This window comes from Triticum dicoccoides, chromosome 2B (assembly GCF_002162155.2).
Source record: "Triticum dicoccoides isolate Atlit2015 ecotype Zavitan chromosome 2B, WEW_v2.0, whole genome shotgun sequence".
NCBI lineage: Eukaryota > Viridiplantae > Streptophyta > Magnoliopsida > Poales > Poaceae > Triticum > Triticum dicoccoides.
In genome coordinates this window covers 784,511,223-784,538,950 of record NC_041383.1, presented here as the reverse complement: position 1 = coordinate 784,538,950, position 27,728 = coordinate 784,511,223, and the positions used below count along the sequence as shown (strand labels likewise).

Sequence of the window (27,728 nt, the reverse complement as noted above, 5' to 3'; positions counted from 1 at the left end):
CACCAGTGCGTTCCGCAGGCTTCGGCCGGTGATCTGCCTTGCCGTTGTAATGCTTGCCTTTCTTTCTTACTGGATGAATTTTCGGAAGAAATCGACGATGCCCAAGGTACACGTTCTTCTTACAATTTGGCAAATGTACACTTTTAGTCTCATGTAAGCAGTGCGTGCATGCATTGTATCCCTTATTTGACAGTCCCGAAAGGTTACTAAGAGCAGGCCAATCGTTGATGGTTACGAAAAGCAACGCTCGTAGGTCAAATTCCTCTTGTTTGTGCTCATCCCACACACGGACACCACCCCACAGCTGTAAAAGTTCATCAACTAATGGCCTTAGGTACACATCGATGTCGTTGCCGGGTTGCTTCGGACCTTGGATGAGCACTGGCATCATAATGAACTTCTGCTTCATGCACAACCAAGGAGGAAGGTTGTAGATGCATAGAGTCACGGGCCAGGTGCTATGGCTGGAGCTCTGCTCGCCAAAAGGATTCATGCCATCCGTACTTAGAGCAAATCTTATGTTCCTTGCGTCAGCTGCAAAATCTTTGAACCATCTGTCGATCTTTCTCCATTGCGTTCCATCTGCGGTGTGTCTCAACTCCCCGTCCGACTTACGGTCCTCTTTGTGCCATCGCAACAACTTGGCATCCTCTTTGTTCCTGAACAGACGTTTCAACCATGGTATTATAGGAGCATACCACATCACCTTGGCGGGAACCCTCTTCCTGGGTTTCTGGCCCTCAACATCGTCACCAGGGTCATCGCCTCTGATCTTATAACGCAATGCAGTGCATACCGGGCATTCATTCAAATTCTCGTATTCACCGCGGTAGAGGATGCAGTCGTTGATGCATGCATGTATCTTCAGAACCTCTAAACCTAGAGGGCAGACAACCTTCTTTGCTTCGTACGTACTGGCGGGCAACTCGTTATCCTTTGGAAACATATTCTTCAACATTTTCAGCAAGTTTTCAAATGCCGAGTCAGCTACACCTGCCTCTGCCTTCCATTTCAGCAAATCCAGTGTGCAGCCCAGCTTTTTCAGACCATCATCGCATCCGGGGTACAGCGCCTTTCTGTGATCCTCTAACATGCGATCCAAATTCTCCCTCTCTTTTTCAGTTTCGCAGCGTCTCCGTGCATCAGCAATGGTCCGACCAAGATCATCAACGGGATCATCACGTGCCTCTTCTTCACCTTCCCCTTCACCTTCAGCATCCTCCATGAAAGTATCACCGAAATGAGCAAGATAGCTTTCATCGATGAAATCATCCCCTTCTTCATCTTCTTCCATTATAACCCCTCTTTCTCCATGCTTGGTCCAACAATTATAGCTTGGCATGAAACCGTGCCGAAGCAGATGCATGTGAACATCTCTTGAGGAAGAGTAACCCTTCTGATTCTTACAGATAACACATGGACAGATAACAAAACCCCCCTGCTTGTTCGCATTAGCCACTACGAGGAAATCTTTCAAACCCGTAGTGAACTCGCCGGAGAGTCGGTTACCGTACATCCATTGCCGATTCATCTGCATTATTATAATATAAAATATATAATTAACCATCATGCATTTGTTAAACTAACTAGCTACAAACAATATAAATTAAACAATGAACTGCACACATGCATATTTTATCAATGACACACATGCATGAAAGGTTCAAGTTGCTAACCGCGATCGAGGAGGAAAAAATAAATGAGGAACCTCAAGTGTGGCTCCAACACTTCATATCATGTTTGTTTCACCCTCTCAGGGTATTTCATCAAACACCTTGTGTGCATAAGAGGAACCAAAAGCAAACCTACACCCCCTTGTGAAGCTTGTGAAGAGAAGTGGCACCAAATGGCTAAGTGAGTGTGCTGAACTGGTATATATAGGGGAGGAGCTTTAGTCGCGGTTGGCCTGGCCAACCGCGACTAAAGGCCTTTGCGCACCTTTAGTCGCGGTTGGCCTGGCCAACCGCGACTAAAGCCCCTCACGTGCACCAGCTGGCCACCGAGCGCCCTGGGCCCAGGCCTTTGGTCGCGGTTCGTCTGCCGAACCGCGACTAAAGACTTCATTAGTCGCGGTTCCTACACTTTCGCGACTAATGTGGCTGGACGGAAGCCTCTTTTTCTACCAGTGTTCTCAATTGACTACGCTTAATGGATCCAATTAGCAGTCACCACAAATTGCATTACTACAACATAAACGTGCGCGTTGCCACGCCCGTCCATCTTGAGAAAGAAGTCATACAAATATTCGATAAAATTATGCCATCAAATATTCCATAAAATTATGGCAACAGTAGATTTGATAAAATTTTAAATTGTTCTGGTTATAACTGACCCACTCACATAGATGATGTCGTATGTATCACGTTTATCAGAACAGGAAGTGCAAACGTAAACATAAAATTTTCTTTCTTTTTGGGTCAAATGTACTTTTTTTGGAAATTGGGCCAAATGTACTTAAAGTTGCATTAGTGGATACCCTTTCCTTCTTTGTTTCAAAAAATGTGGCTACCCTTTTCTTAGGCAAATCATTGGTTGTAATTTGAATAATTCTAAAACATTGAAAACAACTACACAAACTCCTCATCCATTTCACAGAGAGTTTACATGCTTGATTTCACGTAGAAGCTTATAAATTTCATAAATGATGTATGAGTCTCCATGAATAATCTTTGGAAAATTTACACTATCACACCAACCATTTGGTGTGTGCTTTCTACCTTTTCTTGATATCATCTCACAACAGAGCAGTCATATATGACCAAATATTCACATCCTAGTAAACCTCACTGTGCCATTGCATGTTCTTCTTGAGTTTGTGACAACTTCTGATTCTAGCTCTCCCCTTTATGGTCTGCATCTTTCTCGAATTTATCGTGAATCCCTAGCGCTATTACTTTTGAACCACGGAAAGATGTGCACACCGCCATCCAAAGGTTGAAACTTTGACCGTCCCGTTCTACCCATAGGTATTGTACTCTGACCGTTGAATGGCCCTACTTGGCATGTGGCTAGGTCTCAGTCAACTGAGATTTAACCAAGTCTCAGTCAAGTGACATAACATGCAATAGAGAAAAAGAAAAAAACTGAGAAGAAAATTTGCACGAATCTTAATGTAAGATATAACGAATATATCATCGACTAAGACTTCATTATGTCTTGGTCAACTGAGACTTAGCAAGACTATTTTTTCAAACCTACATATTTAGGGCATTCAAGTATATTTTACCCTCACAAAGGGGACGGGTAGTTCAATCAAGTGGCATGCTCAATACCAGTGATGATTTACATTGACAGAAGTACTTATATTTAACAAAATAACTTTTGGTCATGTGTAAAATAACAAGGTTTTTAGTTGGAAGAGGTCTATGAACGTAATTAGCCACATGTTTCTATGATGTAGGTCATCACCACTAACAGGCAATGACACCCGTTAGTGGAGGCATGTCCTAGGCCAACCGAAGAGCTCCCTAGGAAACTTTGGTCCAGCACCAAGGCTTATAGGAAATTTTGCCCTAAAATTTTCTTCTGTCCTAGGCATTCTTCTTCTAGATCGATTACTCCTTAAAGATATCCTCATAATCGGTTTAGACACTCCGAGGATTTTCACTAGCTATTTATTGTATGTCAAATCTGGCTGAACTTCTATCTCCACCGTAGCTCCTTGCTTCTGAGGCTCTTGCAAACACTTCAACCATGACACATGGAAAACATCATGCATCCCTGCAAAAAGAAGGTAGTAGCTCTAGACGGTAAGCATGTTCCACTATTTTGTGTTGTATATATTGATTTTAGTATATAGATTTACAGAATTTTTTAATGGTTATATCTGGAGGTCTTCTACGGTACCTTCCACAATATTAACCATTTATTCCAGGTCGTCCAGCAGACTAGATCCATCCAAGCTTTTAAATAGCGGATTGCAGACTAGTTGCAGATTGCGGACTGCGGGCTATGCTCTCATAGCGGATTTAGAAAAAACAATCATAAATTTGAGATTTGTTGTCAATATTTCTAGATCATTGACAACAAATCTGACATTTACTTTTGGGTATTCATCATTTATATAAGAATATAAAGTATAATTAAACAATATTTGGTCATGCAAGGTGCAACCATGTAAGCAAGACACATTTACACAAATAAATTACACAACAAAATATTACACACTTTATAGCGAGCGATGTTGTGGATAGCGGACGATATAGCGGTCTGACAACTGGTAGGGTGACGCTATCGCTGTTGTGTCCGCAATAGTGAGGTAGCGGCCGGTATTTAAAAGCTTGACTACATCTCAACGTGAGTAGTACTTTGTGAAGGGGAAGAACAGGATGACACACACAAAAGAAATCCCGTATTTTCCTTGGAGAAAATCCATTGCTTTCCTTCCAAAAAAGAAGAACCCCTTGCTTTCCAGGCTTGACGGTTAATGTTTTGTGGATCCCCAATGCCCTGTTCTATTTCTTGTCTCCATCCTGGGCAAGAGAACCATGGCCTAGGCCGGGCACCTGTACACGCAGCCAATATTTGGACAGATGTAGTTAAAAAAAATAGCATTTACTAGAAAACTGTAATGCGAGAGAGAGAGAGAGAGACTGCAGGGGAATACCCAGTGAATCAAGAGTCAATTGCATCGATGGTGCTTGAACTTGGCGCAAACGGTCACTTTGGTGTTAGAACTTGCGGCATACATCGAACTGGTGTAACAACTTGGCTCGGGCGTGCAAATACGGTGTAAACCTCGGCTGTGTATGCCCGAGCCGCTGATTGGGCGCGCCAACATGGCATCGGTCCGCCGTCAGTGACCCGAAGGCAGACAGGAGGGCGTGTGACTATTCTTTTTTTTACGTAAACCACCTTGAATTAATTTTCCCCACAAAAAGGCCCTGTCAAGGTTGGAAGATGGCATTTCATTTTTTCGACTCTATGGCCAGTGGGCTCCGTCTGTACATACTGAGAATTAATAACAAGAAAAAAGGAGGCCACCACGTCTCGAAGGACCCTTGCCCATGTCACAGTCTGGCTGCTACACCATTCAGTCTTCACAACTTTAGATAAAAAAATTTATTCATCAATTTGAATATTAAATATAAGCAGCACATGTATATTTTTCTATTAAATAAACATTTTAAATATCTGAATTTAATAAACAATTTTATATAATAGACGTGAGTATGTTTAAATGTTTTTATCTACTAATCATTGTTTGTATGTATAATATTTATAAAAAACAAATATTTGAACATTATTTTAATTACTTACGTTTCACAGATATTTCAAAAAGAACCAGCGCGTGCAAATGGGCTGCACTATCTGCAGCCAATTTAAGCCCCACGTGTATCATCCTTATACTACATTAATGGCTGTTATCCTTGTTAGACATCCGAATGTAATTGGTGCAGTGGCTATGAGCGCGAGCTCCCTAACAGTAGGTCGCATGTTAAATTCTCAAAAAAAAGTTCACGTGTTGGAGTGTACGAATCTAACATTTTCCCTTTTAATTCCTGCCAAAAAACATTTTCCCTTTTTAATTTTCACATCAGGACTCACCTGTCATACAACAAACAAAATAAAATACCATCTACCGCGTGCACATGGTCTTTTTTGTGAGAAATAAACTTTTTTGAAGTTTTTTTGCAAAAAAAAAAAACAGGCCACACATTTCTAGTCTTTGACTAAGGGCCCCACGCCACGCTGGTGGCCAAGCCTGCATTGATTTCGTATCCAAGTGCGGTTAGCATTGTATTTGTATACTTGAGCCAAGTTATGGCACCCGTTCAATGTATGCCACAAGTTCTAGCACCAAAGTGACTGTTTACGCCAAGTTCAAGCACCACCGATGTAATTGACTCGTGAATCAATGGTTGATCTTGTTCAATACTACTCCCTTCTGGAAGTAGTAAATAAATTGTGCTGTAAAATCCTCCAGTGGGCAGACCTCCGTGAACGTAGCAGAGAACTACAGCGTGGTGGCCACCAAACCTGAGCGGTGCCCAGCTCCGGCACGCTGCCCGTGCACCAAGGTGCGGTACTTTCACATGTCGGAGGATCTCTTCGAGGACCACCTCATCATCCTTGTCGCCGGTGAGGGTTTGCTGGACCTCATTGCAGCGGCAACCGCGGTCCACAGGTTGGACGTCCTGCTCTTCTACGCCGTGGTCAAGCGCGTCCTGAAGAAGCCCGGCTGTGTCCTTGCAGTGTGGGGTTACAACCTGGACATCAACCAGTTTGGTAGCAAACTCCAGGAGAAACCCAACGTGGCCATTGGCCCTTGATCGGCACCGCGAGCTGCCATTTCCGTTCGAGCCTATCGGCATGGGCTGAGAGGGGAAGCCAGCAAATATGGACATTGAGGTCGAGATGACACAGAACAACCTGATTGAGCTCCTGATGACCTTCAGCGTCATGGCGAAGGAAGGCGAGGGAGAAGACAGTGGTAAATGATGTCATGAGCCGGGTGACAAAGGCATGCGAAGAGGACCCTACTGTGGGAAGGAAGGAAACTTGCCTTGAAGGCCTTTATGTTAGCTGGGAAGCCTTCATCAGGACATCGCATCATACCACGCTAAAGGCCTTCCCTGTTTTCAGCCAACATGAAGGCTTCAAGACAAGTCTCCTTGCCACCGTGTGAGCAGATCTTCCCATGCGCCTTCCACCACGCTCACAAGATCACTTACCATCGCCTTCTTCCTCGCCATTGCCACGACGCTGAAGGTCACCAGGAACTCAATCAGGTCGTTGTGTGGCATCTCGACCTCGATGTCCATGTCGGCTGGCTTCCCGTCTCAGCCCACGCCGATGGGTTCGAACGGGAATGGCAGCTCGCGGTACATGTCCAGGGCCAGCTGAGCCCATGGGCTGATTTACGGGCCAATGGTTGCGTCGAGCTGCTCCCGGAGCAGCCTCCTCCCAAACGAGTGGATGTCGAGGTTGTACCCCACACTGTGAGGACGCCACCAGGCTTCTTTAGGACGGGCTTGACCATGGTGCACAAGTGCGGGACGTCAAACCAGTAGATCGCGGTTGCCCCCACGACGAGGTCCAGTTAACCCTCCCCGTTGGCAAGAGCGACGAGGTAGTCCTCGGAGAGATCCTCCGGCCTGTGGAGGTATCGCACCTTGGGGTGCGCGGAGGCGTGCCCAAGCAGGGCGTCGCCGACGTAGGTGGCCACTACGCTGTCGTAGTGCTCCACAACGCTCACGGTGGCCTTCCTACTGCCGCAGCCGGTGTCCCAGCTAGGCACGCTGGTGGCCGGCGGTGAGAAAGGCAAGCATGGCCAACGCCTCCGCGGTCGCTTCTTGGAGTACATCGCGGACATTCTTGTTCAGCAATCGTCTGTCCAGTATGAATTGCATGACTAGATCAGACGGAATGTATAGACCACCCGCGACCATGAGCAATCTGAGAGTCATAAAGAAAAAAAAGACGCTGGAAAGTTGATCTGTACCCTAAAGTTAAAACACGCTGGAAAGTTAGTTAGCTGTACTCTAAAGTTAAATGCGCTGGAAAGTTAGTTAGGTGAGGCGTCGTGTCACAGAAACATCATTTGGATCTGTACTCTATGTCGTCCTTAAACCTAGAAAAAACGCCGGAATGTTATGGCCGGTGCAGTGAACAATTATTTTGATGGATGGGCCAGCAAAGGCAGGTGGGCTTCGTGAGGATTAGGGTCGATCCATCCTTTGCCCTTTTATCTCTCTCATGTCTATCCTCTGTTCGCCATTGGAGCTTCTTGCTGCCGCCATGAGAAGCGAGTCCGGTCATTGCACCGTAGGCATGCAGGCGGACGCGCCCGTGAATCCTATGAGTGTCTGTCTGCATCAATCAATTTTGCATTAGCAATAATTAGGTTAGTTTTTGCTTTGCGGACGCGTCCGCTTGCATCCCTGCCGCAGTGAATGTGAATCCTTCCCCATCCTTGGCGCGAGTTCAGTTTCCAACCATCGCTCGGAAATGGAAAAGGGGATCAGAAACTTTTTTGGACTCTGTTCTTCAGGCGTTGGAGCTTGAAGGTGATGGGAGCAAGAAGGGAGGCATGAAGATTGATTCAGCTCATCGTGTGCCTTTTATTGGCTAGTAAAAACACCAAAGGGGCATACTGAGTGGCAGTAATTTCGCGGGTTCCCTATGCGATATGTGTTACATGCGTGCGGGGATCGAGGGGTTTGCTGATAACGCCGCTGTAAATCCGGAGCACGATCTCTTTATTGATTAGACGTGCCAATGGTTGTGGGCTCGAGCTGTGCTAAAATGCTATAATGAAATTTGAAAGGACCGCTCGGTTTTACAGTACATGGTGGCAGTCCGGGTTTGGTCAAAGTTGTTAGAACACGACCGAATCGACGCCCTTATCCCAGCACGGGAAGACATAGCCGCTAAGGTAATTCTACACTGAAAGGGTTTTCGGATCCTACGAAAGAAAAAAAAACCTCTTTGGAAACTCGATTGGGGCTCCTCGGATATCCGAGGTATGTTATTCCTCAGGCAAGATGTTGATCACTTTGAAGTAAGCATGCAAAGAAGTTGTTGAACCAGTTTGCAAGGTTGATTATCAAAGATAGAAGGCAGTCGTCGGATAGTCCTCGGCTTGAAGACCGGTTTGAGGGCTACTGATAGTGTCCTCGATAAGGGGATGTTAACCACATTGAATCCAGTGGGTTGGGCTGAGGGCCCCCAAAATGACCAGCTAATGGGCCACATTCGTCAGGCCCCATGAAGGAAGCTAGAAGGAATCTTTCGAAGACCTGGCGCATACTCCAAGGCACAAAGGCAATCTTAGTCTTGTTTATCTTTAGATGTAACCAGCCTATGTGTAACCCTAGGTATCCCCGGTGTCTATATAAGCCGATGGGTGTCGATCGTAGAGTCAACTCAATCACATATATATGATCTCAAAGTAGATCAACATGTACTATGTACCCCATTCAACAATATAATTAAAGGAAGACGCGGGGTCTTACCTCTTCAAGAGGGCTTGAACCTGAGTAAACATCGTGTCCCCTTGTCTCATGTTACCATTTGGCAAAGACTACCCGCTCGGGACCCCCTATCCGAGATATGTCGATTTTGACTCCGTCATTGCATCGTTCAGGCAGATCAGACGACACAGAGAGCCCTTGGGAGGCCCCCGCGACATGCGAGCTGGAAACATATGGCTCTTAGGGCACTCTTCCCTCGAAGCCCCAAGGGGGGCGGGTACTCTATCATCCTTTATATGAGTATTTTCATAGAAGCAATGACTATGAAATATTATGAGTTATAGTGGGGTTAGTTTAATTTGTATTGGGTGGTCACTTTTGTGGGCCTTCTAGATGCCGTGTTGCATCCCAGGCTGTCATGTGAATTTTTCTATTTGGCACATAAGTACTCTCCCATAAGCGAGTGCCCACACATAAAACTTCGTTAAGTATGTCTAGAAAATTATAAAAGCTTTGTTAAGTTAGACTAGCTCGCAATCCTTTTGCACCGGTACTAGGAAGCTTTCGGATGGATTCTTTTCTTTGCAGTTTTTTTTTTCTGCTAGGTTTTTGTTTTCCTTTATATTTACAGTTTTTTACATTTTCATTTTATAATTCATGATTTTCTTTCAAATTCATGAACAAGTTCAAAAATATTTTAAAAATCCGTTGAGCATTTTTTTCAAATTTGTGATTTTTTAAAATCCGTGAGATTTTTAAATTGTCAACCATTTTTCAAATATGTTAATGCTATATAAAATTTGTGAACATTTTTCAAATGTGTAATCCATTAACATTTTTTCCATTAGAGTAGAAAAATGTATTTCTCAAACATATTTTTAAACCCATGGATATCTTTTTAAATTCGTGATTTTTTTTAAATGCATAAGTAAACAATAGCGGTTTCTTCTAAAAAAACAAAGATCGAGTGATTTGTGTAAAAAAAAACAAAGATCGAGTCTCCGTTCTTTTATATTCTCCTCATTCTCAGTCTGAGACATCTCAAAAAAAAAAAATCTCAATCTCAATCTGAGGGTATTATCCCCAATCAAAATCGGCTGCAAACCCTGGCCGTCTTCCTCCGGCCGCTCGGCTCTCATGGCGTCCAAGGCGCTTATTCCTCGGGAGTGCCTCCCCCGGCGCAGTCCGACCGGCGGCTTGGAGCCGATCACGGTCTACGTCCGTGTCGACGAGGAGGGGAACTATCGCCCGAGGTATATGTCCCCCAAAGTTGGGCGAGTGTTCCGAGATCTCCAGGATCTTAAACAAGCAGTCCGTACATTCTACACCAGCATCTACATCGCCCGTCGCCTCCTAAAGAGGCCCCTGGATCCGCCGCCCTCTCCGACGTGTGTACCTCTCCCTCTCCCTCTCCCTCTCGAATCTTATCTTCTACTTATTCCAGTTTATTACTACTGTATTTCATTTCACTGATCGATCAATGGAAATTCCAATTTATTTTGATTGTTGTTCCAGCGACAACATATTCCAGTTCGAGTTCGTGGTGGAACCTGCAGCAGATGTGTCGTCCCTCAAGGCTAGTACAGCATTGGAGGAGAAATCGTCCGGTTCCGACAAGCTTCTTGATGAGAAGCCTGCAGAGGTGTCTTCCCTCAAGGACTCGCTCAAGGCTACAACATTGGAGGAGAAATCGTCCGGCAACGGAGCCATTTCCTCTTCTTCCTCTGGGCAGCAGCCGGATCAGGACACGGTTATGGCCTCACCACCATCAGGGAACTGCCTTGCCTCACCTTCTGGGCCAGGCATTTGGCAACGAGAACGACGCGACTGGGGTTTCGGATATTACATCAGGCTTGATCATAAGGGATCTTTCCACACATATCCGAATGCAGGCGGGCCGTTTAAGAGCTTAGAGGAAGTCGATAAGGCTATGGATCGCTATTTTCATGAACATCGGGATCCAAATCTGTAAATCTCCTCAACTCAATTCTGGATGAATGTTCATCGCTCTTACCATAGTGCATATCTGCTATTGACTTGTTATGTCGAAATTAATAACAAATGACTTTTCAAGCTGGATTCCTCTGATAACCTGACAATTTGATTGTAGGAAACACAACTAGTATACAATGATGATTTGTAGTATATCCCTGTTTCGATGGCACCAAAAGTTAGTGGTATACCTTTGTAAATTTATTTGCGAGACAATTGTTTAAATGGTGTATGTATGTATGTATGTATAAATCATAGAAATAGCTGAAACTAATATAGTATCACACACCTCTATTTCTGTCAATTAATGGTGATTGCCAGAAAGTTCAGCTATGTTAGTTAACTATAGGCCAAACAGTTTGCAACCCTGAAATCAGAAAAGGCATAGCTTTTTCTCTAACAGTAACACTCCGAGAACTTATAGACATGTGAACAATCCTGGGTTTTTTTTTCAGGTCTTGTTCTTGTTGCTCACCAGTCTGCAACCTTCTGTCCAAACTAGTGCATCGTAGTCCTACTGATATATAACATTAACTTTTGTACAGTATAACTTACTATTGTCCACTTCTGAGAAACTACAAGCTACTAACCATATACAATGCTCCGATCTAAATTAGGCTAATGAATAAAGGTGGGGTTCCATCACGAGAGATTTCTATAGAAAAAGCTCGTTTTGGCCTGATGGCAGAAGGAAGAAGCGTTCAAGATCGTATATGATCCAGCAATTCCATAATCAAATGCGCCGATTACTTCAAGCCTTGGTGGAGAAGCATAATGAGGATCACAGCCTTTCGGGGGTTTGCTCTCTCTCCTTCTCTCTCTCTTTTTCTCTCATTGTTTTATCCATGCAATAGTTGTTGATCAGACCCATGCTTCTTACGATAGGATCTTGCATATGAACTCAAAGATGTTTTGCACGGCGCAACAATTTGTGAGGGGCGTACTACATTTTACTATCATCTCAATTTCACGGTGACTAAAGGAGCTGGTGATTCTAACTCTGGCATTGAAAACCTTTTCTTCGCGGAAGTCAAATGTGTGCTACAAGGAAAAGAAGAGGAATTCTCGGTCACCTGTTTCTGCCCGGTTGAATCTACCGATGATGGTACATTCTACCCTTTTCTCAGATTTTGAGTATTGTTGAAATGCATTTTGTGGTTGGCACCAACTTGATATTATCTGTTACATATAGCCATAAATGTGTTTCTGACTACAGCAGTTGATCTTTTGTTTCGTGAGTTGGTAGTTTGCCCCTTGCTTAGATCCGTGAGCTTTAGATTTGTGAACATTTTCAAACTGGTTCATGCATGGCCATTACTGATGTGTACAAAGAAAATCTTTTACTTTTAGTACTTAAAATAGTCAGCAATCATGATGTAATATTGGTGCCTGGTTGGTTACCTTGCAGTTAACTCTTTTCTTGTGTTTTTTGTTAATATAAAGGATACTGCTATGGTTGTACCATGGATAGGGATGTCAATATGAAGCACCCCATCAGTGCCAGTGCATACCTTGCCGGTCAGGTGAAGGTGGGTTCACACATTGGATACTACTCTTATGAAGGCTGGAGCAGCGACTCAGACGACGAAAATGTATGAACGATATGATGTTTAATTTTTTTGCTGAGCCTTGTACCATTCTAAGAAAGAAAAGGTAAGGTATATTTGGACGGTAATGCCATTTCTTTGGCACTGTGACGTCAATTAGTACAACTAACACAATACTGCTGGTTACTTGGTTGGTTGTAAATCGTTTCTCGTGTATTTATTTCTGTAGGACATTGCTGATAAAACGTGTTGAAGATGTTCATGCGGCCTCCGACTACGAGGGCTTTTGACGCCGACAACATGACTTTCGACGACGCCGGCGACTAAGAGGCAGAGGGGCAGGCAAGCCAACATGGAAGGGGGCAAGTGGCCGGGTCCAACAAGTTCAAGACCCAAGCAGGTTTGCTGGCTCTTTACTTCTGTTGGCTTAGTCGACGGGTTGACTATCTTGTAAGCTTGGTTGTAGTGAATGTTGCACCTGCTTACTGTAAATAAGTATACATTGTATGTTAAGCATGTTAAGTATGCAATACTTCTATACATGACTAAGGAATCATAGATTATTGTTGACTTTGCATACTTCTACATGACTAAAGAATTTTCCACTCCTAAGCGTGCTTAATCAATCATAGTGATGCCCCTGCATTTCTACCATGCGGTCGTCGAAGTAGGCGCATGTTGTGGCATTCACCAACGCTGGTCGGCACACCAGGTGAACGGGAGGCTCACAAGCGACGCAATGGAGGAACCTTTCACAGGCCCCATAGCGCGTCGGGCCTTCTCCGCAGCAGCGGCAGCATGCTTTGGACTCTCGGAGACTAAGAAAATGTCCACTGTCGGGCTCTCTGCCCTAGCATCTTATTCGCCTATACGTTCTAAGCAATTTTGTAGTGCCAATTATTAGGCTTATTTCGAAATCTTTATAATGCAAGCAATTATTAGGCTTATTTTGAATACAAGTTTCTTTTAACTATTCAAGTTGTCATCCCTGTAACTATTCAAGTTTGATTAATAAGGCCTGAGGGGTGGTTAAAAAAATCAATGGGCATTTTACAGGGATTTAGACGGGGGTCGGCTGGACCACCAATTGAAAGTCGGGGGATACCAATGCCGTCCTTCTAAACATTCAACCACAGGTTTCAAGTCATGGTGCTCACATTTTTCTGGATTTATTTTTGGATTTCCGGTGATGCGCCCTCAGTTGGAGAAGACGCTTCCGTCGACTACGAGGTGCTTATTGTGACTTCGTAAATCTTAAGATGATATGCCAACTCAGTCTCTTGGAGGTGCTCATAAGGATATGATGTGCATGTGTGCGGTCATAGGGTGAGTGTATGCGTGTATATACGAACGCTTACGTCTGTACTGTATTAAAAAAGTACGGCGCGAGGGGTGTTTAGTTAGGAGGAGTTAGTTATTTAGGTTAATAAAGATGATATGGCTTAGCCGTTCGTTTTTGGTGATAATACATGTCTCATTTATATCATAAAGATCATAACACAAGCCACGTGAAAAGACAACAGATCGCTAGACTTTGCACAAAGGAACGCCAACCAATAAAGAAATTACAATCAAGACCGAAGAATCCCCGATCTTGACACTAACGCCCGCCGCCTGCCTCTAATACCACCAAAGGAAAAACTGACGGATCACCTCATCGCCCGAGCACGACTAAGACGTGTGGGAAACCATACCTGCAAGCCACCAACCACAAACCCAACACACGATCCGTCTTTCAGATGTCGTTCATGCAAACCACTGAAAACATAATGTTTGTTTCAGGCGTAGGGGCCCTATAAGAACTGGGACTCGAACCTAGGCCACTTAGGTGGTGGGTTGTATCTAACATTGGCAGAATAACCACTACGGTTGAGCTTCTTTGTTGTCTTGTTGAAGGAAATCTTTCTATTTGACCAGTCTTTAGTACTATATTTACATGTATTAATATTTATGATAAAAAAACAGCAGATGAACCGTAAACCAGCGGTCCGAGCGGTAAAAAACTGAGCCAACAGGCTCACCGGCTCGATTGCCGGTCCAGTTTTTTAAACGAGTCTAATGCAAGATCTGACGGCCGAAACGACTCAGGTCCAGTTTTTTAAACTGCGTTTAGACTCAGTTTTATTGTGCTAAATAAATGCTTAACACATGAGAACTCTGGTGCGTCGCACTTTCTATTCTCCCTGTCTATAAATAAATTCACAATATTTTTTAAATCCATGAAATATTTATCAATCTCATGATTTTTTAAATCTGTGGACTTTTAAAACTCTCAAACATTCATAAAATCTGTGAATTTTATATCAAATTTTTGAACATTTTTCAAATATGCAAACATTTTCTAAACACATGAACTTTTTTTAATTTGCAGAAGAAATTGAGTTAAACATTTTTAAACCCATAAACATTTTATGAAATCGTGATTGTTTCAAACCCATAAGAGAACAATGGGGTTCTTCTAAAAATGATAGTGTGAGAAATAAAAGATCGAGCGAGCGAGCGATGAACCAAAACACTTTGTGGTGCTTTTCCTAAAAAAACACTTTGTGGTGCTCAATTTTTTTCACACCAACCAGTTTTGGTGCCTTTTTTTCTTGGAGAAGTGCCACGTTTATATTACTAACATCAGCAGATTACAACATACATGGCAAATCTCAGGAGAAATCCAAAGAGACTGCACACCAAGTGAAATTACAAGAAGCAAAGAAAATTTACAGAAAAAATCTTCCTGGCCCTTGCAACCACCAACCAAATGACCACAATTTTCAGCCACTGTCGTCGCCGAAGCGTCTGTCGGGTAGGAGAAGAAACAGTCTCCATCAAGCCAAGATCCAAGAGAAAGACATAGCAGCAAAACTGGCGTTGTGAGCCTCTGAACATGCGTTGCCACGAACGGCGCCACACTTGTCGTTGTGGGTTGTCGGCTGGAGCAAATCTCCACTCCACTTGGATCATGATTCTGAAGTCTTCATGCAGCAACGCCGCCGAGGGGCTCCAGAACCGGCAACCATCTTCCACATTTGAAGAAACTCTAAGTGCACCATACCTTGGACGAGACCGCCACCGCAACGCCGGCCACCTCCAACACCAGTTACTTTTGGCTTCGTGACAGCGCAGGAGGAACCGCTGACGTGACATGGACGAAGCCAAAGAAACAGGACCCTCAGCAAGACCTCCACCGCTGTCTTGAAGGCCTTGCCTGAAAACACATCCGCGACTCCTCGACGCCTTCGTAGAATGCCGTCAAGGCGGTGGTCCGGAAACTTTTATTCCTGGCGAAGACGTCGACATCGACAGAGCGACGTCGTGTGAACAAACTAAACCTAGACAAACACGAGCCAAGGAACCGGGGCTCCCCAACCCAGCTGCGAGCAGAGGGAAGAGGAGCCGGCGGCTGTGATTTGTGAATGTCACGTGTCATCCATCAGGGCGGGTCTCACCTGTTTTATATGAGATATGGTCTCATATAATTTTTTTCCGTCTTGTGTCTTGTGCCTTGTCCCCAATCGGAATCGTCAAACCCTAACCGTCTTCCCCACCTCGAATTATGGCGGCCGCTGTGATGGCGCCCAAGGTTCTTCCTCGGGAGTGCCTCCCCCGGCGCAGCCCCACCGGCGGCTTTGAGCCGATCACAGTCTATGTACGTGTGGATGGGGACGGGAACTACCTCCTCAGGCATCCGTACCTGAAGGGTGGGCGGGCGTGCCGAGACCTCGAGGATCTTAAGGACGCAGTCCGTGCATTCTACACCGGCAAGTACATCTCCGCTCATCGCCGGAACAGGCGTCGGTCTCCGCCGCCGTCTTCAACGTGTGCATATCCACCGCCATCTCCCCCTCTCCCTCTCGCTTCGCCATCAATCTTCTATCCCAGTTTATTACATCACCGATCGATCTATGGAAATTTTGATTTCTTTTCCAGCGACGAAATATTCCAGTTCGAGTTCGTGGTGGACCGTGCCGAACCTGCAGATGTGTCTTCGTCCCTCAAGGAGTCGCTCAAGGCTACAACACTGGAGGAGAAATCATTTTCCTCTCTTATGGCCGCCTCACCATCATCAGGGGTCTCACCTCCTGGTCCTGGGTCACGCATTTGGCAACGAGAACGACATGGCTGGGGGTTCGGATATTACATCAGGCTTGATCTTGGGGGATCTTTCCACACGTATCCATATGCCGGTGGGCCGTTTCAGAGCTTAGAGGAAGTTGACAAGGCTATGGATAGCTACTTTCATCAACATCGGGATCCAAAACTGTAAATTTCCTCAACTCAATTCTAGCTAGATGACTATTCCTACGACTACTCCTGGTTTTGTGTGCATATCTGCTATTGATTATATATATCCAAACAGGGTTACTCTAATAAATTAACCACGTGCTTCTGTGCCCACGAAAGACGAGCACATGGATAGGGAAATTAATATCAAATGACTTTAAGCTAGATTCTACATAACCTGAAAAATTCGTTGTGCAAAACACTAGTCTACAATGATTTGTATACTCCTGTTTTTGTGCCACTGAAAGGTTATGGTATATCTTTGTAAATTTATTATTTGTGAGATAGTTGTTAAAATATATAGTGTATAAATCACAAAAATAGCTGAAACTAACAAAGTGCCACACACCCACCTCTGTTCCGTCAAAACAGTATGCAATCTGAAATCAAAGAAGCGATAGCTTTTTCTAAGAGTCGTGCTCTGAGAACTTGTAGGCATGTGAACAATCCTGTTTTGTTCTGTTCTTGTTCTTGGGTTGCCAGTGTGCAACCTTCTGTGCAAACTAGTGCATCGTAGTCCGGTATAACTTCTTATTGCCCACTTTTGAGAAAGTACAAGCTACTAACCATATACAATGCTCCGATCTAAATTAGGTTAATGAATCAAGGTGGGGTTCCTTCACTAGAGATTTCTATAGAAAAAGCTCTGTATTGGCCTGATGGCAGAAGAAAGAAGCGTTCGAGGTCGTATATGATCCAGCAAGTTCATAATCGAATGCGCCGATTACTTCAAGCTTTGGTGGACAAGCATAATGAGGATCATAGTCTTTTGGGGGTGCGCTCTCTCTCTCTCTCTCTCTCTCTCTCTCTCTCATTGTTTTATCCATGCATGCAATAGTACATATGACCCATGCTTTTTACAATAGGATCTTGCATATGAACTTAAAGATGTTGTGCACTGCAAAACAATTTTTGAGACGCGTACAAACTACTATCATCTCAATTTTACTATGACTAAAGAAGCTGGTGATTCTAACTGTGGCAACGAAAACCTTTTCTTTGCGGAAGTCAAATGTGTGCGACAAGGAAAAGAAGAGGAAATGTTGGTCAGTTGTTTCCGCGTGGTTGAATCTACCAATAATGGTACAATCTACCCTTTTCTTAGATTTTGAGTATGGTTGAAATGTATTTTGTGGGTGTGGCACCAACTTTAGCTTATCAAGATATAACCATAAATGTGTTTCTGGCTACAGTACTTTATCTTTAGTTTCCCGAGTTGTTAGTTTGCCCCTTGCTTAATTACATCCATGAGCTTTACATTTGTAAACATTTTCAAACTGGTTCATGCACGGCCATGGCTGTTGTGTACAAAGAAAATATTTTACCTTCAGTACTCAAAATAGTCAGCAATTATGATGTAATAATATTGTTGCCTGGTTGGTTACCTTGCAGTTAACTCTTTTCTTGTGTTTGTTAATAAAGGACACTGCTATGGTTGTACCAAGGATGGGGATGTCAATATGAAGCACCCCAACAGTGCGGGTGAATACCTTGCTGGTCACTTGAAGGTGGGTTCACCCTTTGGACATTGTTATGTAGGCTGGAGCAGCGACTCGGACGATGAAGATGTATGAACTATACGATGGTTATTTTTTTGGCCGAGCCTTTATCATTCTTGTTGCTTTGCTGTTAACTATACACGTGTTTCACCCTCTTTGGCAGATGGAAGCTAAGAAAGAAAAGATAAGATATAGTTTGACGGTAATGGCCTTTCTTTGGTTCTATGACGTTAGTTGTACCAACACAAATGCTACAATAGTAACTTGGTTGGTTGTAAATGGTTTCTTGTGCATTTATTTCATTAGGGCGTTGCTGATCCAAAGTGTATGAAGATGTTCACGCTGCCTCCGAGTGCTTTCGACGACGAAGATGACTAAAGAGAGCAGAGGGGCAAACAACCTTGGTTGTAGTGATGTTCCGCCTGCTAACTGTGAATAAACTGAGCTTTCAGGAGCATCAGGACTTAGGAAGTTAGGATCGATCGTAGATTTTACACTTTGTGCGTGCACGAATCAGGATAACATGTTTTCATCTTTGACCTGTGACATCCTCCGCTTACACTTACACCAGTAAGTTAATCCTGTTTGATTAGCCCTGTTTCGGTCAATGCTGTTAACCTGAAAGTTAAGTTCGATTAACTGGTCGGTCAAAACAGTTTTTGTAATCTTCTTATAAGATGGAACGGTCTGTCTTCACAGTGATTGACCAAGAACTTATAGGCATGTGCAGTTTTGTTCTGTTTTTCTCGATTATGGTAGCATGCGCTGGTTTGCCATTTCGGTGTCATTCAGACTTTCATAGTGGAGCTACTGGGATTGAGACGATGTACGATACGACAGTTTATATTTCTTGTCGAGCGTCTTTTAACTTTTTTTGCTGCTTTGCGCTTGTCGATTAAATGTGTTAGATCCGCCCTCTCTTACAAGTGGAAGCTAATAAGAAGAAAGAGCACATGATTATGTTCGGTAATGGCATATCTTTGGCGTTACGATGCTATTTCTACTAATTAACACGATGCTAGTTACTACTTGATTGTTGGTTTGTTGTAGACCAGTGCACTGATTTTTTTAGGGCATTGTCTCTGGATGCATTTTTGCTGAGTTCTTTCATGCGTGAGAGTGTGGAGCGGGAGTGCTGGACTCAGGGCCTGTTTGGTTGGCTTCCTCGCTTAGTTGCGCCTCGCCTGGCACCTGCCTGAAAATTGCCTGGATCGTGTTTGGATCTTGTCCACAGAAAAGCAAGCGAGCCTGGCCTGGTGGCCGTGATGCCCTGATTAGCCTGGCCTGTGACCCAGGCATCAAGCTTAGCCTGGTCCAGGCGCTAGGAATCGCTCGCCTGGAGCGTCCTGGCTAGCTGCCTGGCAGCAAATCCTATTCTGACATGCTGCTTTTTTGTGGGCCCGTGTCTCAAATCATAGCGTTGCCACATTTAGTTTTATCCAGGCAAAGTCTACAACCAAACATCATATGCCTGGCCAGGCATGAAGCTTTAGATTTTCCAGGCAGTCTTCAGGCATCAGATTTTGCCAGGCATGAAAGCCAGGGTACGAACCAAACAGGCCCTAATCAATCCAAGAAGCTCTCGGAGGGGATCGTTACCCCCGCGTCGCCACGCCCAGGCGACTAGGGGGCGACCCGCAAACCCTAGCGCTGCGGTCATCTATCCAACCTCCTCTCGCGCCGCCGCTGGAGGACGCCGGCGGGCCGGGCTGACCGAGGCGGCGGGGCTCCTTGTTGGAGCGCCCGGTGCTCCTTGGGCGAGGATCTCGTGGCCTGCATCTCCCGCGACGTCCTGCGTACCTGCTGTTCCGTTGCACATCGGCACTCGTGGTCATCTTCCCGGCTTCGGCTAAGGTGTCCGACCCGCAGATCTGACGGGAGGTGGCCACATACGGTCCTCCCCATCGTTGATCTTGCTTGGGCATCCGGCGTTCTCGGAAAGGGGTTGGTGGCCAGGTAGGCTTGACCTTGGACTGGACCTTGTTTCAGCATGGTTTGGCATCTGCCGGCCTACCCATGGTTGCCCGCCTGCTGGTGCCGCCTTGAGGCGTGTGAGCAGGCATGTGAGCGGCTGCCTGGAGTAGTGGATGCGGATTATGGTGGCCATCAACAGATCTGAGGATTCCTTTCTTCAGATTCGGTGGTTGTTTTCAGTGGTAAGATGCAATCTACAAACGACAGCTTGACGCAGAGGATATGGTGGTGCAGGGCATGGTTTTCAATTTCAGTTTCAACAAAATTTCAGCACCAACGAAATTCAGTAAAATTCAGTTACTTCAGTTTGCATTTCAGCCAAAAGACCGCAATATTCATTTGAATTTAATTAAATATTTGAAATTTTCAAAAAGTATTTTGAAAAATATTTGATTTTCTGTGTACTACTGAATTGCTGAAATATTTTAACTGAAACGTAATATTTCAGTGTCTACTGAAATTAATGAAATTCAGTGAATTACAGTGAAATATCACTGAAAGTGAAAACCATGGTGCAGGGCTGGCAGCCAAAATGCATGTACCTTCTGAAATTGCGGAAAAGTGGCGGGGACAACACAACATTGACTTTGACGAGCACCGAGCTGAAAACCTAGGTCTGACCCGAGTTAGTTAACCTGGCAATGGCGATACTTTTGTGTCGTTGCCTTGCTGGAGGCATTGTTCGGATATGCTCAAACTAGTTCTTCAGGGTGAAAACTTAGAATCCGGCCTTTGGTGGTTGGATCCGGTGACGACGATGCTTGAGCGATGCTCCCTTCTTGAAGGCGTTGCTGTTGAAGAACATCATTGTCTATTGTCTTTGTGGTGACAAGAGATGGTTGGTGCGGATACGGTCATAGTTGTAGTTTGTCAACCGCGGATTTGTTCGTTTTGGGTTTTTTTATTTCTTTTTTCTAGTTTAGGCATAGCTTTGGTCATATATGACTTTGCTATTTGCCGGCGTTTTGTTTGTGTGAGTGTGTGTTTATAGTGGTTGTGTGCATCCTAGTTGTGTAGAGGTCGGGTGTGTGCTCATTGTGTTTGTATCCACTTGATGCTTCATTTTGAGTCAATAAAATCCACCCTTTATCAGAAAAAAAAGAAGTTCAAGACCCATGTAAAATTTCTTTGCCCTTTTCTGTTTGCGAAGACGCCACGAAAATGAAATGGACCTACCTGCAAGAAGCTACTGTTATCGTCTCTGAAGATGCTATAGTAGCCAAGTCACTTGGACACACCGAGAATTCAATTGTTGTTTTCAACATTTCTTACATAATAAGATTCTTCATAATGCAATAATCATGGTAGTGATGCACCGACAGACGCAATGTTTTTTTTAAAACGAAGGCTCGCAAAAAGCCCGGTTTTAAATTAACAAAGCCATCAACCGGCCAGAAAATACAAACACACACAAACCGCATTGGCCAAACGATAAAGGGGACACTCTAGAAAGTTTACAACTCAACGAAGCGCACAAGCTCAAAAGACTACAGGAAAAAGCTCAGTGCTTGAACTAGTCGAAGACTGTAGCCAAACAGACAACTAGGAAAGGGACACGCAATCACGACGAGGATCTGCTTACAGCAGAGTGTAGAAGTGAGCCCAACCAACATCCAGGGGAAGGACTACACACATCCTCCGTCTCTCTCGCTGCAGAGGGACCCTTCCCTCTCGCCATGGCTAGCAAGGCGCCGTACCGTCGGACTTGAGAGATGCTCACCCTAGAGCCGGAGAAGTGCTAGCTCTGGGACCTGGAGAAACCACAACACACCTCCACTTGAACATTCGAGCACTCTGCGACTGCTGCACCGCCACATCCTAGACCACCTGAGGACTGCAGGAAAACCACCAGGTGCAGCTACTGAAGAAAGGCAGCAAGGTCATCAAGTAGAACCAAACAGGCCACCGAGGAGCATTCACTACAAAAGAAATACACTTCCGCGATGATACGTGTTTGTCACAGTAGGTCGCGTTTTCTGTCATACATGTACATCCATGACAAATTTATGACAGAATCAAGATAGTCATACTTGTGATGTCGTAGAAGTGTTCCATGACATTACCAAAATTATCATCACGGAAGTGTCCACTTCCATGGCGATAAATTGTGCGTCATAGAAGTGCTTTCGTCAAGGGTGACCGACACGTGGCATCCACCGTAACGGAATGCCGTTAAGCTATCGGGTCGGGTTTTGGATCCAATAACCCGTTAACAGCCCCGACCAATGGGGATTTTTCACGTGTAAAATCATCATTAGCTGGAGGAAACACGTGTGGGCTCATCGCTGGGACAGATGCCATCCACTCATTGGACAGAAGGTGCCTATGATATGTCGACACGTGGCACGGCCCAACAGAGGCCCATTCCTGTGAAAAGGCCGACCCGTTTGACTTGGTCAAAGGTGGCGGGTCGGCCCATGGAAAGCCTGTTAACGGCTTGTTCGCATATAGCTCATTTACAACCCGCTAACCCAAGGCCCGTTACGCCCTATTCGAATTAGGCCCAGTAGCATCATCTGGGCCATCCAATATGATTCCAGCCCATTTTCACTTCTGGCCCATGTATGGCCCATGACGTCTTTCGGCCCATATGAGGCCCTACGTAACTCTTGGCCTATTAACGGACCGTGGTGAAACTGGCCCGTAATGAACAGTGTATCACTTTACACCTATTAACTGCCCGTGGTGAAACTGGCCCGTAACGAACAATGTATCACTTTATACCCATTAACGGCCCGTTATTCCGGTGGGCCGCTTCCAGCCCATGTTATCTTTCAGCCTTCTCAAAACCCATTTATTCTTGGGCTCATTTCTAGCATTCGTTTACTTACGACCCGTTATTGTCATTTTCTGCTTGTGGGCCAAATTCAGCCCGTGGTTACAGTTGGCCCGTTTGTGGTCCATTAATACGTTGGGCCGTTTTCATAGCGTCATCAAATACGGCCTATTAACGATGGCCCGTTATGGTCGGCCCATGAACGGACGATTCCAACTCTAGCCCATTTACGGCCTTAATGCGGTCTGTTTGGCCCATGTTTGGCCAATCGATCATACGGCCCGTATAAGGCCCATTGATGATACGCCCCATAGAAGGCGCATTGTTTCTACGGCCCATAGAAGGCCCACTGCTTATACGGCCCGTAGAAGGCCCACTATTTCTACGGCCTGTAGGAGGCGCAGTGTCACTACAGTAAATATTACCCATGGTTATTATGGCCTAGTTTTAAAAAATAGGTTATTGCAGCCGCTAGCAAACCGCAGAAAAAGAACTGCGCTGACTACAAGCAAACAAATAAACAAGACAACAAGGAAATAAATAAGCAAGCAACTTACACTAGGCTATCACGGCCATTACACATATTACATCCACTGGGCATCAAAGTTCGCCACCAGTGCAAATATAGGGAACACAACAGCATATAAACGTCGTAGCAAAACAAGTCCAGAACTGAAACCACTTCATAAGAGCTCAAGAAACAATATCCTGGGTACCCATAATCCTGGCAAGATGCTTAGCAAGCTTATTAACTTTCTCTTGTTTAGCGCTTAAGTCCTCCAGCGCTTGCTGTTGCACCAGAAAGTATGCATCTGAATTCTGCAGGGACTTCCTTAGTCCTTCGGCTTCCTGTCGCATAACATCTGATCGATGTCTTTCAACTTGAAGTTGAGACTCAAGAAGCCGAACTAATTCAGGCAAAGAGTTCGAAGGGCTGGTGCCAGCAGTGGTAGCCAGTAACTCGAATACTACATCAAGACAGGACTTTGGGGTTGTCTCAGTGTCTTCAATATAGTTTTTATCAGCTTTCTTGGAGACCAACAGGGATGTCTCAATATCTTGAACCTTATCTGCATTACTTCCTTTACCATTGCATAACAGGGTACTCTTCTCCAATATTTTATCCGCGTTCTAAAAGAGAAACAAACAAACACATCTCAGGTTTACAATGTAGTATATGAAACTCATTTTGGTAAACCAGTTCAGTAGTAAGGTGGATAGGATAACAGCATGAAACCAACATATATGTATGTAGTATGGTCACTGTATGGTCTATATCATTCTAGTTTATGTTGCCAAATCAAGATAGATACAGTTCGAATCATATCTATTTAAGACAAAGCAGCATAGATAGAATATAAGTGTGGGAAACTACACAACAATAACAACACTTGTAATGTGCATGGCATGAGAATATAACTGTTTATTCAATTGAAACTGAAATCAACATAGAGCAAGTTACAACAGCAAACAGCCAAACACGTTGAAGAAACAGGTTTAAAACATACCTGTTGCGCCATTGGAGTTTCAATTGCATCCTTCAAATTTGAAATTAGTTGGTATCGGTAAATACAGTGATGCAAGAGCAAAGTAGTATGAACCATAGCTATGGAACCTGACCTGAGAACAATTCTTCTTCTACTTAAGCGTTGACTTTGGGTTCGGAGTGGTGGTCCTCATGATTTGGGCACTGCAGTTGCCTTACTAACTGCTCGTGTTTGGGTGCTCTGTGGTGGAGACGGTGCTATGTCAACGGGAACTGGGTGTCTATCTGCTGGGGTTGGGGTTAGAAGGGATGTAGCTGGTTCTCTGTCCAACAGGGTAGGGGTACAATTTGCATGAGTGTGGGTTATGTGTGGTGGGGCTGGTCCTTGGGCAAGTACAACCGTGGTTCTACATGCATCGACAGGTAGCACGATCTTTTCTGAAGACCGTGTTTTTACTCCCACAGATACTGCCATCACCCCCTCCAATTGAAATGGCTGATAAACAAGAAAAGTAATTGAATGTACAGACATTGTAAGATAAACAGGTGCAATGGATAGTAGGGAAGAAAACAGGGCATGAAATAATTCACATTTATGTTGTCTAAGCAAACAGAATAGCAGGACATAATTTCACATATATGATGGCTAATTAAACAGGATAGCATGACACAATTTCACATGTATGATGGCTAACTAAACAGGATAGAATGACATACTTCAAAATATGATGACTATGTAAATAGGATGACATGATATAACTATACGATGTGTCTATTAAAGTGGTTGGCATGCCATAAATCACAAACATGTCGTCGATGGAAACATGATGGCATGATATAATTCACGGATAGAATGACATAATTTAAAATATGATGACTATGTAAACAGGATGAGATGATATAACTATATTATGTCTTTAGAAAATGGGTTAGCATGCCATAATTCAGATACATGCTGTCTATGTAAACATCATGGCATGACATAATTCAAATATATGATTTATATACTAAGGAAGTGAGAAGAGGGCAATCGCATATATGATGTGTCAACTAAGGAGATGGCATCCAATATTGTGTATATGATGTAAAAACTAAGCATTGCAATACAACATATGCATTATATGAGTAATGTAACCCTACCAAGTTTGAGCATACACCTCAGGGGGATAATAGGACTGGTCATCTGCCTCTGAATTCTCCTCTAAAGAGCTATCTATAACCAGCAAGATATTTGCTTCAGCAGGTAGCATTGTCAGCTCTAAAGACCTTGTTTTCACTCCAGATTTCTTCATCACCAATTCAAATGGCTGATGCACAGTAGGAGCAGTTGAATATACAAAATTGTCGACAAAAGCAATGAGAAACACAAAAAAAGGACATCATGATATAATTCACATATATGACGCTTGCCTAAACAGCATGGCATTGCATAATTCACATACATAATGCCTTACAACAAGATAACATTGCATAATTCACATATATAATGTCTTGCAACAAGATGGCATTGCATAATTCACATATATGGTAATTAGACACTAAACAAGTGGCATTCACACAAAGCATGTCTAAACTAAGCAAATGACATAGCAATGCAAGATACCATACGCACGATATGAGTAACATAACCCTGCCAAGTTAGGGCATGCACCTCGGGGGGGGGGGATATGACTGGTCACCTGTCTCTGAATCCTCCTCTGAGGAGCTATCACTAGTAGAAAAACACCCATTAGTCCCGGTTCGTAAGGGCCTTTAGTCCCGGTTCAAGAACCGGGACTAATGGGTCATTACTAATACTTCCACCCATTAGTCCCGGTTCAAACACGAACCGGGACAGATGTGCCTCCACGTGGCCGGTCCGCCGAGCCCAGTCAGGGGGGCCTTTGGTCCCGGTTGGTGGCTCCAACCGGGACCAAAAGTTCATGTTTTTTTTACGAATGTGGCTGCTTTAGGGGTTTGGGGGGTTATTTTTAGGTTGTTATTAGCTAGCTAATAGAGAGAAGTGTCCTCTCTTATATCTTCGTCCTTGGTTTATCAACGCTGCTGCTATGTTCATTTCACCCGCTGATATAACATGCTCATGCATGCGCATCATACATCATCATATATAATAACAAGTCCTATGCATCATCATACAACTTCTACTCGTTATTAATAATAAGTCATACGATCATCATCCTCATAGTCATCGAACCCAACCCTACATAATTGTTCTTAGCACATGATCATCAGTATCAGGTAGGACCTAAACAACCTTAAGGTAAAATAGCATAAAACAATATAGACCCTGACTCTCCATTATGAAGAATGGCGATCATCCTGTCTCCAATTCTTGCCCTTCATTGCTTGTTGCTTCCAAGAAGCTCCTTACGACTGTCCATACATTTTTTCCATTCTTTGATTGTTATGTCTCCACTTCTTTTAGAAACCCGGTATGGACAGTTGAGATTCGTAGGACGACCTGGTTGTATGTTCAAAACATGAAGGCTACCATGCGTATACATCAGATGAGGCACACAATCATTTGGGATTATCTGTTGAAAAACATAGTAATAACTTCGTAGTTAGCAATGATGTACTAGTTTTAGAAGTGTGCAAAAAGATCACGGATGTCGTAATAGTAAAAAAATCTTACCAGGGTATCTCCATGGTAGTTACCGTAGTTCAACAGGTGCACTAGTGGCACGTATTGTCCATAATGTTGAGGAGTTTGATTGTAGATATTGTAATTCTCAAGATCAGTACAAAATGCGACCAGATGATTTTTCTCCTGATAAGTTAATTCGGAGCCTTCGGTGTAGTAGGTTCTGTCTACCATCTTCCGCACATTCTTTGAAGAATGAAAATAAGTTGTCAATGGAGATAAGTTGTCAACTATTTTGAAATAAACAATATAAATTACTTAATAACTATGTTAAGCTCACATGGGGGAAGAATTGGAGGTGTATCCACAAGGACCCAAATCGAAGGTCTCTCTTGCTCGATTGTAGGATCACCAAGATCCATGGTGACAAGCATACCCTCATCAAGACCATACATCTTGCAAAGTGCTTCCCAATTTTTGCAACCAAAATGGGTTACACTCTGAGCATTGTACAGCTTTACTTGAAAATCCACACCATGATGGGTACTTAGGATAATTTTTTTGGTTTCGAAACTTTCATGGTCTTCAAAACCCATCCTCTCCAAGACATAGCGTCTTGCAAAGCATGGGATAAGCTAGTCGAATTGGAAAAGATAAAAAATATTGTCATGATTAAAATA

General features: G+C 44.0%; 1 protein-coding gene and 3 pseudogenes across 1 annotated transcript; 3 read left to right on the top strand and 1 right to left on the bottom strand.

Annotated features, from left to right (window-relative positions):
- The first annotated feature begins 6,012 nt into the window (after positions 1 to 6,012).
- On the top strand, positions 6,013 to 6,472 carry LOC119368804 (annotated as a pseudogene).
- A 105-nt stretch (positions 6,473 to 6,577) lies between these two features.
- Positions 6,578 to 7,391, bottom strand: LOC119361425 (annotated as a pseudogene).
- A 2,641-nt stretch (positions 7,392 to 10,032) lies between these two features.
- Positions 10,033 to 12,901, top strand: LOC119368803 (annotated as a pseudogene).
- A 3,115-nt stretch (positions 12,902 to 16,016) lies between these two features.
- On the top strand, positions 16,017 to 18,878 carry LOC119361424. Its single transcript, XM_037626635.1, has 7 exons — positions 16,017 to 16,264; positions 16,376 to 16,708; positions 17,324 to 17,504; positions 17,596 to 17,812; positions 18,152 to 18,297; positions 18,392 to 18,430; positions 18,535 to 18,878. Exons 1-7 carry the CDS (start codon positions 16,017 to 16,019, stop codon positions 18,604 to 18,606), a joined length of 1,236 nt encoding a protein of 411 aa, XP_037482532.1. The 3' UTR covers positions 18,607 to 18,878.
- Positions 18,879 to 27,728: the final 8,850 nt, after the last annotated feature.

Coding starts and splice junctions, on each gene's coding strand:
- LOC119361424 (XM_037626635.1), top strand. CDS start 16,017: ATGGCGCCCAAGGTTCTTCCTCGGGAGTGCCTCCCCCGGCGCAGCCCC. Junction 17,813..18,151: donor GGTTGAATCTACCAATAATG/GTACAATCTACC, acceptor TTGTTAATAAAG/GACACTGCTATGGTTGTACC. Junction 18,298..18,391: donor GCGACTCGGACGATGAAGAT/GTATGAACTATA, acceptor CCTCTTTGGCAG/ATGGAAGCTAAGAAAGAAAA.